Raw genomic sequence first — 13,440 nt, forward strand, 5'->3', positions numbered from 1 at the left:
AATTAGTGAGAAATAATGATGTGTTACAAAAATAAATTTCTTAACACTGCACTGTATCAACTTAAGAAAAAAGTTCATAATAGTAGATATCATATTCTAGTACTACTCACCCCTGGGTTAAGAAATAAATTGATATGCTTGTGGAGAAGAGCCTGATTCTGCTGATTCCCTGCACAGAAGTTTTGCAGGAACTCATGAGCCAGTTTCATTATCTCCTGCATTCGGACATCCTCCCCCTGATTGAGGTAAAACAGGAGGGTCAGACTCCCTTTTTATTCACTTTTGACCAATGGTACACTTTGGATCTGTAAAAGCTTTTCAGAGCTTTGAAGTATTTTTATTTGTCTGATGTAGATGTAGGGTTATACCTTCTCATAGGGGATCTGAAGGAGCTCCAGCACTACACTGTGAGCTCCCATGTTCCTCAGCAGCCTCTGCTGCTGTTTCTTGCTCTTCTTCCCTGAGGTTCCCTCCTGAACACATAGCTTACTGAGACGGATAAGGATCTGAACAAGCACAAACACACGATTTAATTACAGGAAACACATCACCAATACAACCCCAAGAAATTACAATAGAGAAAAGCATACCTCTTTTACAACCCTGTAGTTGTAGCTGCTTGTGCTTTCTGATTTGTCCTTGTCTGAACCATGAGAGTCTCCCTTTAAAGAAGCAGCAATAAGGTGAAGATATCTTGTAGCATTATTCATACACTCTTTTTAAAGGGCATTTAATTCTCTTAATAAACGTAATAACAAATGTGACGTGTTTTACTACACCTTCTTTTTGTTGTCAGACTCTGAGGGTCCATCTCCATCCATCCCATCCTCTCCCTGTCTCTTGTAAACCCACAGTTCAGACTTCTCCACGATAGAACGCAGCTGGTCCAGGTCTGACTTGATCTGCTTGTAGTTATCCACATCCTGACTCGTCACAAGTAACTGGACCTGATGTTAGATTAAGAGCATTGATTTAATCTTAATCTCAAAAGTCCTTTTATTTCCTTATTTACAGGTTTGCACTTGCTGTTTGCAATGCCAGAGAAGCGGTATAGCCTACTTGTTTGAAGGCCATGAGAACCTCCTGCCTCTGACTGAAGTGTCTGAAGAGCAGATGAAGCGCTCCTGACACAAGAGGGGGGTAATCATGCATGGTCAGGTGTAGCAGGACTCTTAGGAAGGTACGACCGCCATGATCATCCAGGTCTAGTGGAGTGTTTTCCTCGCTAAAATCCAATGGAACATAAAAAAATGAATTAATCTCACTGTTTCCTTCTTTAAAATAGCTTATTAAAGGCAAGCAAACATTGGATTACCTTCCTCCAAATATCCCCTCTGCCTGCTCTTCAATATTCTCAAAGTCAAGATTTCCTAAAGATTTTCAAAGTAATAATCAATACTTCACAGAAAGCAATTTTTACATTGTTGTAGAAAAAGTTGTAACAAACATTTTTCAGAAGAACTACAGTTCTGTAATAAAACTATGGTGTCATACCTGGCATCTGACCTGGGACGTTATTGGCTCCATTCTGACTGGCATTCATGTCGCCTTGTGGGTTGTTTTCATCAAACTCACGTTTGAAAATACAAAGCAGGCAGGAAATCCTGTAGTCGAGCCGTACATTCAAAATAAACTACAGAAAGAGATAAAGAGTTAGGGTAGGAACAAGAAACACAACTTTAAGACATAGATATGATCAGTGTCCTGATGTCTCACCTGAAGAATCTCAATGACCTTGAGCTTGGTGTCCATGACCATGATGTCTTCTCTCTCTGGCTCAGTCTGTGTTTTGACCACATCTCCCTCCGGCTCATGAGTAGGTGTGGTGGGCAACAATCCTCCCCCTCGCAGCACTACCTGGGTCATCAACTCCCCAACTCCATGAATGGACTTCATCACATTACTGCCCGCTTTAGTTCATGCAGAAAAAAAACAATAATAATGGTATTCAATTGATCTTAATTGATTTACTTTAGATACGAGAGGCCACAATGAATTAATCATGAACGTAAACTGTATTGGAACGGATTCACACTTATACATATTTACCTGATGTCCAGTAAAGCAAAATTCAGCCTATGTGTCTCAATGTTTACCTTTGTTTTCCTCTCCTTTTTCGATTTTGGTGATGGGGTAAATGGTGCTGACATGAACACAGTCTAAAATGTTCAGCAAGATCTTTGTCAGTCGCAGCAGGTCGCTAAAGTTGTAGAAACCAAAGTAAATGAGGTTTCTTGCCAGGTTCACTACCTACAGACAAAAAAAGAGAACCATTCTTTCAGATTTATTAAAGCAATGTGACTTCTCTGCTGTTATCACCATCCATTAAAAAGGAGTACCTCAAAGGTAAGCTTGTTTTTCTCCCTGTCAGAGAAAGGAATGTTTTGTGACACCACCTCTCTCAGGTAGTTCTCCACAAAATCCATTGTGAGGCAGAACCGCTCTTTGATCTCATCTCTTGTGGTTTCATCGTTGTCATAGCTGAGTGATTAGAGGAAAAATACATCTAAGGGAGCTGTGTTATCTTTAGAATAGTAGCACAAGAGAAGTTGAAGTGTTTATGAAAATACTTACTCATCAATCGAAATCTTTGAAGGGATCTCAGACCAAAGTCGGGCATATTTGACAGGCGTGACCTGCTCCTGAGGGTCCCGGTCCACATGCATGTGCAGCATCAGGCGGCAGAAGGACGCCCGCAGGTCAAAGGGCAGGTCTTCATCTGACATGCTGCGCAGGATCAAATCCACATCCAGCTGACCAGAGATCTTGTTGATGGCCAGATACTGACGATCCAGACACATTCTTGCAAAGAGGTTCAGCTGACACCTGTAAGGAAACAGTGAATGTATATCTGAATTATGCCGTCAGATGTGTCAATATAAAGGCAGAAAAAAAACATCTGATACAACAATGAATATTTCATGAACATGTTTAATTATTAGCTTAAACTTTTCCCCTCCTCAACAGCTCCCTATGTGAGCCTGGAATATGGTTGTTTCTGAGGCTACAGCACAAAATGAAATTACCTTAAAAGGAACAATTAACCCAAATACACACTCTAGATTCATCATGTCATCTGTCCAACATAATGTTTTTAAAGTGGTGTAATAAAAGCCATCTCACCTATAGTAGCTAACCACTTCCTGGTCATCCTTCTGGCCCTCTTTTGCATCCTGGGCCAACTCTCTGACACTCTTACTCCGGATTTCCTTACAGTTGTCCTTCCAGAACAGCCAGACCTCCTCTTCATCTTCCGCCTCCATTGGACTCTCTCCATTTGCAGTCGTCTCAATCTCAAACCTCGACAGGACCAATCTGGTGAACAACATAAATTGAGCAAAGTGTTGGTTCAGGCAGGCCACGAAGTCTTGACACCAGCCCATATCAGCTGAAAGCTCAGCTGACTACATCTACAGTACACATCAAAGTGGCAAAAAGAAAAATTGGCATTCTATTTGAACTGCTTCAGCCTGCCTTCACTTGCTGCTTGTAACCTCCACCCAAGCCTCCTTTTATGCTGTTTCTGACTTTTACCAGTGTCATATGTGTTGTCACTGATGCCTGCTCTGCTCTATACCCGGGGGGGCTTTGCTGCTGATGCTCTCCCTGCCTTGGCTTTTCATGTATGAAGACGAAAGAGAAGGGAGTTGTGCCCTGCACAACTTTGACATTCCACGTAGGCACATGGAAAGGCAGGGAGCTCCCAGAACAGTGCCATACTGCCAAAAATATAACTGATTGCATGTAATAAATAATTCTTCTGACACGAGTGGTCCTCCATTGAACATGCTCCTTTCAGTTTTGCAAATATCCTTATCATATATAAAACATTGACAAACTCACTTGGTTTCGATGAGGATGTCAGCATTGGTAGGGTCCAGAACTGCGTTGCAGATGAGCTCCTGTGTCACAGGGATGGACTTTTGCATGGACACGCAAAGATCTGAGAGGTAGTCCAGGAACCTGGGTACAAATGCAAAACACAGATCATAAAAATATCTAAACGCTCTTAAACTAAGATCAGTGAGAGCCTATTATTTTAAAATTCTGGATCAACCTGATATACACATCATTATCAGCATTTGACAGGACTTCAAAACAACTAAGGCACATGTCCTTGGCACTGCAGTTAATCTGCTGCCAAATAATTTTACTAATACTCATCTGATCACATTTGAACACATTTGCAATTCTTTGGTGCTGTTATAAAAACAAATCTTGCAAGAGCTGCATTGTCTTTGCCAAACTAATACACCATTTAAAGCTTGTACCCTCCTATAGGCCTCACCTCGGCTCCCGGTTCTTCCTCACTAGAGTGACAAATGTGTCTATCTCTGCAGCAGTGATGTGTTTCTCCAGCAACTTCCGGTTGTTGTGCAGCAGTGCCGTTATTGTGTCTTCTGCCAGAACATCATACCCTATCTGCTTTTGCATGAAACGGAACTGTTTGGCTATGTATTCCTGAAAAGAGAACGAAATTAGGGGATGGTTACTGCAAAGATAAGGCCATAAGATCAGGGGTTAGAGAGGAGCTGCTGTGCCCGCCTACCTGGTTCTTCCTGTAATCCTGCTGGGAATGGCGTAACACTCTATAGCAAAGCCTGCAAATATGTCTAAAAGGAGCGTGGCGCTGGTCTCCAAGCTCCTCCAGCCGCAGCATAGGACCATCGCCGCTGTCTGTGAAAGGGGCTTGGAGAAGTTTGAAAATCTGAAATAGAATGAAGAATTTTAATACCCCGAAAAAAGTGCTTATTCATAAACTACACATCAGTGCAGAAACCGTCTCTGAGGTTTGAGACCGACCTGCTTCAGGATATTCTGCTCTCTCATGAGTTTCTGTCTTTCCCTGTTCGGTTTGTTGACCATGATCTCCAAAACATCCTGCCCACTGTTGGGGATGTCCACCACAAAGAAGACTAGATCTTCCAGGAGCTTGGTCACAAATCTGAAAAAGATACGGAAGTCACAAAGTCATAAACAAACAGTAAAGCATGACACACCACAGTCCTCTTTCTTTGTTTCAGCTGCATCTTAGGTGTGATCAGTTTATTTTCATCAGATATGTAGAAATAAAAGCATATATCCTAAATCAGCTCAACTCTGATTGCTTTGATTGATATCACAATTCCTACCCCTGCTATCAACATCATTATTTTAATGCTAATATTAGACCTGCTGACTTTTACTGTCAGATATATAGGATCAGTCTATTATCAGCAAACTGCTGTTTCTGCACACTGTTACCTTTACTAATGGCACTGTAAATATAAGCAAGGGGTTCCCAAAGTGTGGGTCGGAAACCCCTTGGGGGGCGCAAGATTTTTATATTTTTAAGTAATCTAAAATGTGATATTTTGTCCATTACTGTAAATATATCGAAAAACTAGTAATAAATACACAAATTTGTCATTCTTTTTCTGTCTTTCGTTGTTGCTAGATGACTCCTATGGCTAGGGTTAGAGTTAGGGTTAGTTCACAATAACAAAGGCATCAGTAGTAGCGGTTAATTCATAACAGCACAAGAAACACATCCGCAAGTAGATGGCAAATTTTCAGCAGACCAGCTAAATTAAGTATGAAGCTACCTTTACCACTTTGAGATACTTGTTGTGAGTCTTTGGCACGTATATTTTGGGGGTTCTGAGCCGAAAAGTTTGGGAACCCGTGCTATAAGCCTGCATAATCTATTATTGTTGTCTGTCTCTGTCCATCTCTCCCTTTTTGCATTTCCTCTATCCCCTTTTCAACCCGAACATTGTCGAGGCAGATGGCTGTTCAACATGAGTCTGGTCCTGCTGGAGGTTTCTGCCTTTTAAAAGGAAGCTTTTCCTTGCTACTGTAACTGGCTAAATGCTGCAAAGTAGTGGATAAAGATGAGATAAGACTGAGTCTTTTATTGTATGATGGGACTCAATCTTATCTTATCTTGATGTTGGGTCTTTGTAAATAATATAACAAAGCGTAGAGTCTAGACTTGCTCTTTTTGTAAAGACATATCATTTGATAACATTTGTTTAGAATCGGGGCTTTATGAATAAATACTGATTGATTGAGAAAAATATAATTAAGTAACACCACACACGATACTTTCTAATGTTGCGTTTAAAGCCTGAAATGTACATGTTTCTGCATACCTTCTTTCATTCTGTGTAATGGTGCCCTTTTCAAGCTTGCCAGCGATGGATGCCAACACTTTACTTGCATCATTGGCAAAGTCTAAATCTCTCACTTCTGCTGGCGGCACAGGTACAATAGCAAAAGCCTCCTTATCTTCTTTAAGGCCTGAGGTTCCAATCTGAAAAAAACGTGCTGTTTATAGTTCATCCGTTCAGAAAACACCAGCTGTTCTATTCAAGCAGACCTAGTCATCAACTACTCACCCGCAGCATGACAGGTTTCTCCTCCTCTTTGTCAATTGGGTTGTTGGTGCTGTGAACCCACGTGTTGGTGCACAGATGTCTTAGCCTCACATATGAGCTCCTAGAGGTAACAGAGGACAGTTTTCAAGAAAGATTGATTTTAAATTGATTTACAGCACAAGGTGTCAATGTGCTCCAAAATTCTGAGAGTTTCAGTATCAAGAAACAAGCTTTTTTGTTTGAACAAGCTACATGACCTTAAAAAGCTTATCCTACCAAATATTATACTTATCTTACTTCTAGTAAACAGAAATGCATTGACCAATAATTGTTGCAAGACCATAATCAACAGAGTGAGGCACAGATGTGTTAGTTTTTTCTTAACAGTGTATTGTTTCAACAAAATTGACCCCTCGTTTTTGGTAAACTAATCAGAGGAGGAAACGGAGGAGGTTTGACTAACTACTATTTTTTTTATTCTATTGCAAAACAGTGCACAGACAACAACAGACATTAACATAAAAAAGAGAAGGGACGATTACAAAGACTACAGGCTACATAGATATAATAGTCAAGGAAATGGGTTCATTTTGTGTTTCGAAGGTGTTAGTGAATGTATTGTATCTTTGTGTGTGTTTGCGTTTGTGTATGTGTGTGCAGGTGCTTGTCAGTGTGTGTGTGTGTGTGTGTGTGTGTGTGTGTGTGTGTGTGTGTGTGTGTGTGTGTGTGTGTGTGTGGGTGGTGGTGGGCGCATGTACAGTTTAACATTCTCAGTTACTCTCTATTGAAAGTAAAAGTGAGAAAATAAATAAATAAATAATAATAATAATAATAATAATAATAATAATAATAATAATAATAACAATAATAATAATAATACAAGATAAAAAAAATAAAACAAAAAAAGCTATCAATCATTAGTATCATCATCATCATCATCATCATCATCATCATGATGATCATCAAGTTAGGGAAAAAATAATGATATAAATTAATAATAAGAAGCTGTGGCATTGTAACAACAACAGCAGAGAGCCCCCAGGCAGCCAGACCAAAATTCACTGCCTCATCCAGGAGTGTTATCTAAACTATTCGTATTTATTTTTTTAATTTAGTTTTATTTGCTTAATTTTTCTCATAATTCAATGATTTTTGTTTGTGAAATCATTACTTTTAAACTTATCTTTGGCATGTGTACAAGGTCCCCTGAGGTAGACAGACAGACTGACTACTACTTCTACTGTAGGATTGACATTGTATTTTATGGAGAGCACTGAGCTTATTTTACATGAGAATGTGCAGACCACATTCTCCTGATGAACTTTAGATCTGAGAAATACGAGTGACCCTCAAGCAACAGTACAACACCTGCAGTTTCCCAAAAAGAACTCATAAACTCATAAATGTTGATAAGACATTCATAAATCTATGCCTCACTGAAACAGTGCCAACATAAAATGGATCATGTACATGTAGAGATAGGCAGTTGTAGCAAACGTGAGAAGTGAGGAATACATGTAAACAAAGATCATGCTTATTAAAACTTCCTCAGTGAAGTGTATGACAGTAGCAATACAATATTAGCTCTCCATCATCAGGCACTTAACCTTTACACTTAGTAAGGTCGAAGCCAACATCACCTTCTGTACCCTCTTCACGTGTGCAACAGGAGGTGTGTGTGTGAAGCTCGTCAGACCTTACACACAGACAGGAGACTGTAGCTGTATTCTTGTCAGGTGTTACGTAAAGTCCTACTGAAGCTAACAGGCTTACCTTTGTGTACCGGTTCCCCTGGGCATTAATAATTAGTCCCCTGGCTACAGTTAGAGGGACGGGGTTATTTCAGGTAGCAAGGGGAGGAGCTTGCAGCGATAGCATGCATGCGCACACCTGACCGTGGGACACAATGGAGGCCTTAAAAACGTGCAGAGCCTGTTTTAATCTCATGTGCAGTTGACAGGGGCAGATGTACTTTTGTAATTCGAGAAGTGTATCCTCTCACAAGACACAGTCCAAATGTAAGGGACAAAACAGAGGCTCCGAGTGGATGTATAGAAAATCTATTAATAAAAGTACACAGGTCTGCCAACACCTAAAGATATGACTCTTTTGCCCTGCTTTTATCAACAAGTACATGAAATGTCACCACTTTTAACAAAGCAAAACTGAATGTTTTTGCTGTCACAGAATGATTTTCTGACTCAAACAGTCAGTTTGATATATTAAAGCAAAACACTGACTTAAACATTTCCTCCTCTTGTGCACCTTACACACACAAAGTCTCTGCTTGATTACAAAGGTTTGACTTTTGTGCCATGCTAGGACTTTACTTGCTGTCCTTGTCTAACATCACACCATACAAAGGTGACCAGTACATATAAATTAAAACACAAACACAGAAACACACAAAAACAAGAAGAAAAAACAACAAGTTCAGCAGAGTTATTTTTGGAGATTTCTCCTACCCTTATCCACAACTGTGACTTGTGTGAACCTGTTCACCTTGCCCTAAGCTTAACCTCTGAACACAAAGTCTATGCATTGCAGAGGTAGTATCCTCTGTTTGTAAAACTCAGACTATCACCAATCATCAGATTTGTGTTGCTGCAAGGGACTTGAGTCATCTCCATACACATTCTCATAATTCCTTTTTACAAATGAAAGCACAACACAAACAATACTTTATACTTCAGTCGCATGATGTCTTAGGAAATCATTACATTTATGACACACAGGACACTGTCAGGATAGAAGCCAAAAATCTAGATAACCAAACACCAAAGTAGTAAATAATAAAACCTCATTATATGACCTCTCTCCACTAACTGTTCCTTCTTCTGCTATCTATGATTCAACCAAGACTGGACAGCAGGCTGTCATCTGAATAACAAGTCAGGCTATCTTGCCTTTACTTATCCAAACCTTGCTTTAACTCAAACAAGTGTCATGATTTGGATTTTTAGTTCATGTTTTGAAGTCATATTCCCTGCTGTGTGTTTTTTGTTTTGTTTTTGTTTTTTGTTCCCTGTTCTCCTTTTCAGAGGCTGAGCGTGGTCACCAGGCGCTGGGCTCTCCACTCACCTGTGATCCATCTACTCTTGATTAGCTGCCACATATAAACTCCGGTCTTCTCCCCACTTGCTGCCAGATTGTTACCATTCCTCTAGTGGTATAGTCGGCTCCTTAAACATTGATTTTGTTGCCCAATTATGTGTTACCTGTAGCTTTATCCTGTACCTAACATTTAGCTTTTTTTGTCTCCAGTGCCTCCCTCAACTTGTTTCCCAACCTCAGCCTCTCAACTGCCTCAAACAGCCTGTTCTTAATAAATCCCTCTGTCACAACCTTTAACCCCCATCTGCGGTTTGCATTTTGGGTCCAGTTGAAATACTTTGGTACAAACCATAACCAACAAGAGTCAAATGTTAATTAGTGTCATTTAATTAGTTGTAGTTTGGACATCAGTGTGGTTTTTCTGTTTCTGTAAAATGATGTTTATGTATTTAGCAATCCACTCACACACCTCCATAGTTTAAAAATCCTTGAAACATTTGTGTATTAAAGGGGTCTCTGTTTCAAGGTATCTGTGTCCCTGGGCATTTCAAATAAAATATTAAAATATTTTAGGTCATGAGTGTTTTACAAACACATACCAACTTTATTCATTTAAATATTTGTTTTCAACCTTGTCGTTGTAGGAAGCGATTAAGACTGGTGTGTGTGTTGGTCATTATGGAAGTTGCAGCCATGTTCTACCAATTACAAAAGAAACTATCATGTATCTGTGTAGGTTCACTGTACATTCTTAATAAATATATCACCTGGGCACCATGGAGTCCCCTCCTCTCAGAGTGGTGGGATCCAGCTCAAAGATGGAGGAAATATCCATGCCATCAGGAACCGGCACCAAAGTGTACATGATCTTCTCCAGCGGCGCTCGCAGACGACCTCGTAAAGCTTCATTATCCCCATCAAGCTGCAGTCAGAACACATGCGGTGAGAGGGAGCAAAGCACTGGCTAGGATTTGCATTTGCAAGTTCACATGACTGCTAATCAGACAGTAAATGTACTTCAGTCAGTGCTACAAAATTCTGGGCCTTGTTAGAGAATAGTTAACACTACAGTTGCACACAAAATCCATGGAAGGGGGATTATGGTTTGTGCAACAGTGCCACCCAATGGTTATTCTGTTATGAGAAATACATAAACTGAGTTCATAATGATACCCAGTGTAATTCTGCTACAAGCATACACAACCTATATTAATGAGTTATAAATGATGAATTACAATTAGTAGAAGCATAGCATGATCATGAGAAGACATGAGAGTGATTTTTGTATATGCTTGCTACAGCCAAGTAAAGACTACAGAATAGTACCTGGAAATTAAAGGGTGTAAAGTCCACCACCTAAAGCAGAAAGCGAAGATCCAGCACAGGGTTGAACAGATTAGATCAATAGCAGTGGGGCATCCAGCTTTAAGTTACTGAACACTCACTGGATAAGATATCAGGTCTTACCGAGGACCGTTGTTCAGCACTCTCCTCTTCAAAGTCTTGATTAACCTAGGGAAAGCATTGGCATGTCAAATATCCTCCTTGACATCATTAACTTGAAATGATGGACACAATGTCAAGATAACAAATGCATTTTTTTTCCACTCATAGTTATTGTCAAACCATGTCAGAGTATTTCAGTGATCAGAACTTACTGCTACTTTGCTGGATGAAGTAAGTATGAAAAACTGTTGCAACAGAATCATAACACTTCAAAAAGAAGGAGTTGACACACACCTCACCCATCTCAGCAGCAAGGTAACACCCTGTGGCCAGGTGTTTAAACCTGAACAGGCTGTTCCAGTAGCCTGCACCTCCCCTACATGGATCATGATGAACCACCTGGCAGTGACAAAAGACATGAAAAAAGAATGAGTAAATATGTGAACATATGCATAAAGCTGAACTATTTCTTATTTCTTCATACGATACTGTAGCACTATGACAATTACCATACAATTAGTCTCTTACATGTTTAGGATATTATTCTTTAATAAACTAAACAGCTGGCACAATGGTCGACAAACATAAAATAGTAAATTAGTTTTCATTAGGGGACTTGTTTTTCTAACCTCCACTTCCCAGAGTGCTTTGCTGCTGGTTGCAGAAGTGGCAGACTGGCGGCCTGTTGTTCTTAGAAAAACATGCTGCTTCTTTCTGTGGTCGTCACAAGTGAGAAACTTCTCCTGTTCTGCATGGAACAGCCGTACTACATCACCCTGCAAATACACACACACACATACACACACACACACACACACACACACACACACACACACACACACACACACACACACACACACACACACACACACACAAATACATACACACATGTGAATGTGACATGTTATTTTTAAATGCAACACTGTACAGACATTTAATCATATTTGTATTGTTCTTTTAATTCTTATGTTTATTAACTTACTGTGTTTTTAACATTTAAGAAAATTATGTTTCACCTCATCTAAAACTGTATGTGTGTTTGAAGTTCTGTAAAAAAAAGTGAGGTCATATTATATAATCATGAAAACAGCTAACTACAATTGATGTCATCCAAAAAGGAGTGCCTACCCCTTTAAGTATCGTCTCCTTGTTGTCACTCCATTTCATGAACAGAACAACTTTCCAACTCGTGTTGCAATTTACAGAATTCACCTGAAAGGCAAGGAGGGACAGTATTTGAACCAATCTAAAGATTCACATCATTTCATCAAATTGTTTATGTATCATTATATAATACAGAGTTTTAACCCTAGGTTAATGTTACACTTCATTATGCAAATGCCTCGTGTGAGTCTTATTTTCTGCACCTCATTGCATCCCGGGTTGTCAACTAGCTGGTGGCTGCTGGCATGTAGAGGCTGTCCAGCATTCACAGGGTTAAGGACCACTTTGTCTCCAATCACCACCTGCAGTTTCAACACAGACACAAGAAGCACAGTATTTTTAAAGGAACATTTGTTTAGAGGAATTCAATAACAACAACAGGAATCTGGCTTTCAGGTTACTCATTACCCATGACAGGACAGGTCCCTCAAATACATCACTGTGAGGGATGGAGAACTCCATTTAAACTCCAAACCAGAAGTATGTCAGGTCCCATGATATTAGCAATCATTCTTCAGCACTGTAATTTCCTCTCCTCACAAACCCAGAGGTGTAATGGATGACCAATATTGGATCATGCTATTCTCCAGATGAGCACTAGAGGGAGCTATGGACCGTTTTCTGTGTAAGAGAACTGGATCAGACCAAGGAGTCTTAAGGTGTTGCTCTGACCCAGACCATGACTGACACCACTGCCCTGCCTTAAGATAAACTCAGAATGCACCAGAAAACAGAACCTATTACTTGAGCAAGGTTTGAAAATGAACAATTTCATCACAAATTGGATTTCAATGAGGCGAAGACAATAAATGAGTACACAGTGTAATAGCTATTGCAGAAAAGGTGAATATTTTGATCTACTGTATTTTTTGTACATTTCTTTCCACTATTGCAGACAAAGACGCAGGGACTGGAGTCGGTGCATGAATTCTTGCACATTTCCTGTCCTTAAAATTAATAGTTGAGATGAATCCAAGGCAGATCATAAGTCAAATTTAGGTGCAGCATAATTTGCAAATTGGCCATTCTTTACTCTAACAACTGCTCACGGGCACGAGCAGAAACTACATCACGATCAGCACGGTAATTCCATGTGCTATTTGTGATGCGTTACATATTTTGCATCAGATCTTACACCCTTAGGAGACTACTCCAATGATTTAGTGATCAAGTCCTAAAGCATTTTTGAATTTAAATTCAACACATTGCTTCAAGTATTAAAATCAAGTAAGCAGGACCAGAGTTATTTTGTTTCTTAATTTAAGTGTGTTTCTTACCAATTAAAAGCTGGTGATTCACTTCCCACAATACAGTTATGCAGCTCATGGTTTGGTCAATTTACCCTTTCCATAGATATGAGGATGGAAGTATTGGAGTCATTCTTGACCAGGACTTGAGTTTTGAGCCACAAATAAAG

The 13,440-nt window shown here is 39.8% G+C and overlaps 1 protein-coding gene across 3 annotated transcripts in view; it reads right to left on the minus strand.

Annotated features, from left to right (window-relative positions):
• itpr1b (inositol 1,4,5-trisphosphate receptor, type 1b) overlaps positions 1-13,440 on the minus strand; it is a 104,109-nt gene that overhangs the window by 67,603 nt on the left and 23,066 nt on the right. For all 3 annotated transcript variants that reach the window (XM_034692074.1, XM_034692083.1, XM_034692065.1), the window contains exons 7-31: positions 12,227-12,325; positions 11,988-12,071; positions 11,489-11,635; positions 11,154-11,258; positions 10,881-10,925; positions 10,740-10,769; positions 10,181-10,335; positions 6,381-6,480; positions 6,135-6,295; positions 4,804-4,945; positions 4,550-4,708; positions 4,289-4,461; positions 3,844-3,963; positions 3,124-3,315; positions 2,575-2,826; positions 2,340-2,481; positions 2,097-2,250; positions 1,717-1,910; positions 1,495-1,633; positions 1,316-1,370; positions 1,060-1,225; positions 780-947; positions 591-662; positions 369-506; positions 111-236 (exon numbers count right to left, since the gene is read on the minus strand). In XM_034692074.1, the coding sequence (XP_034547965.1) occupies positions 111-236; positions 369-506; positions 591-662; positions 780-947; positions 1,060-1,225; positions 1,316-1,370; positions 1,495-1,633; positions 1,717-1,910; positions 2,097-2,250; positions 2,340-2,481; positions 2,575-2,826; positions 3,124-3,315; positions 3,844-3,963; positions 4,289-4,461; positions 4,550-4,708; positions 4,804-4,945; positions 6,135-6,295; positions 6,381-6,480; positions 10,181-10,335; positions 10,740-10,769; positions 10,881-10,925; positions 11,154-11,258; positions 11,489-11,635; positions 11,988-12,071; positions 12,227-12,325 (3,318 nt within the window). The remainder of the gene's footprint in view (positions 1-110; positions 237-368; positions 507-590; positions 663-779; positions 948-1,059; positions 1,226-1,315; positions 1,371-1,494; positions 1,634-1,716; positions 1,911-2,096; positions 2,251-2,339; positions 2,482-2,574; positions 2,827-3,123; positions 3,316-3,843; positions 3,964-4,288; positions 4,462-4,549; positions 4,709-4,803; positions 4,946-6,134; positions 6,296-6,380; positions 6,481-10,180; positions 10,336-10,739; positions 10,770-10,880; positions 10,926-11,153; positions 11,259-11,488; positions 11,636-11,987; positions 12,072-12,226; positions 12,326-13,440) is intronic.

The sequence above is a fragment of the Notolabrus celidotus genome, chromosome 1, assembly GCF_009762535.1.
Source record: "Notolabrus celidotus isolate fNotCel1 chromosome 1, fNotCel1.pri, whole genome shotgun sequence".
NCBI lineage: Eukaryota > Metazoa > Chordata > Actinopteri > Labriformes > Labridae > Notolabrus > Notolabrus celidotus.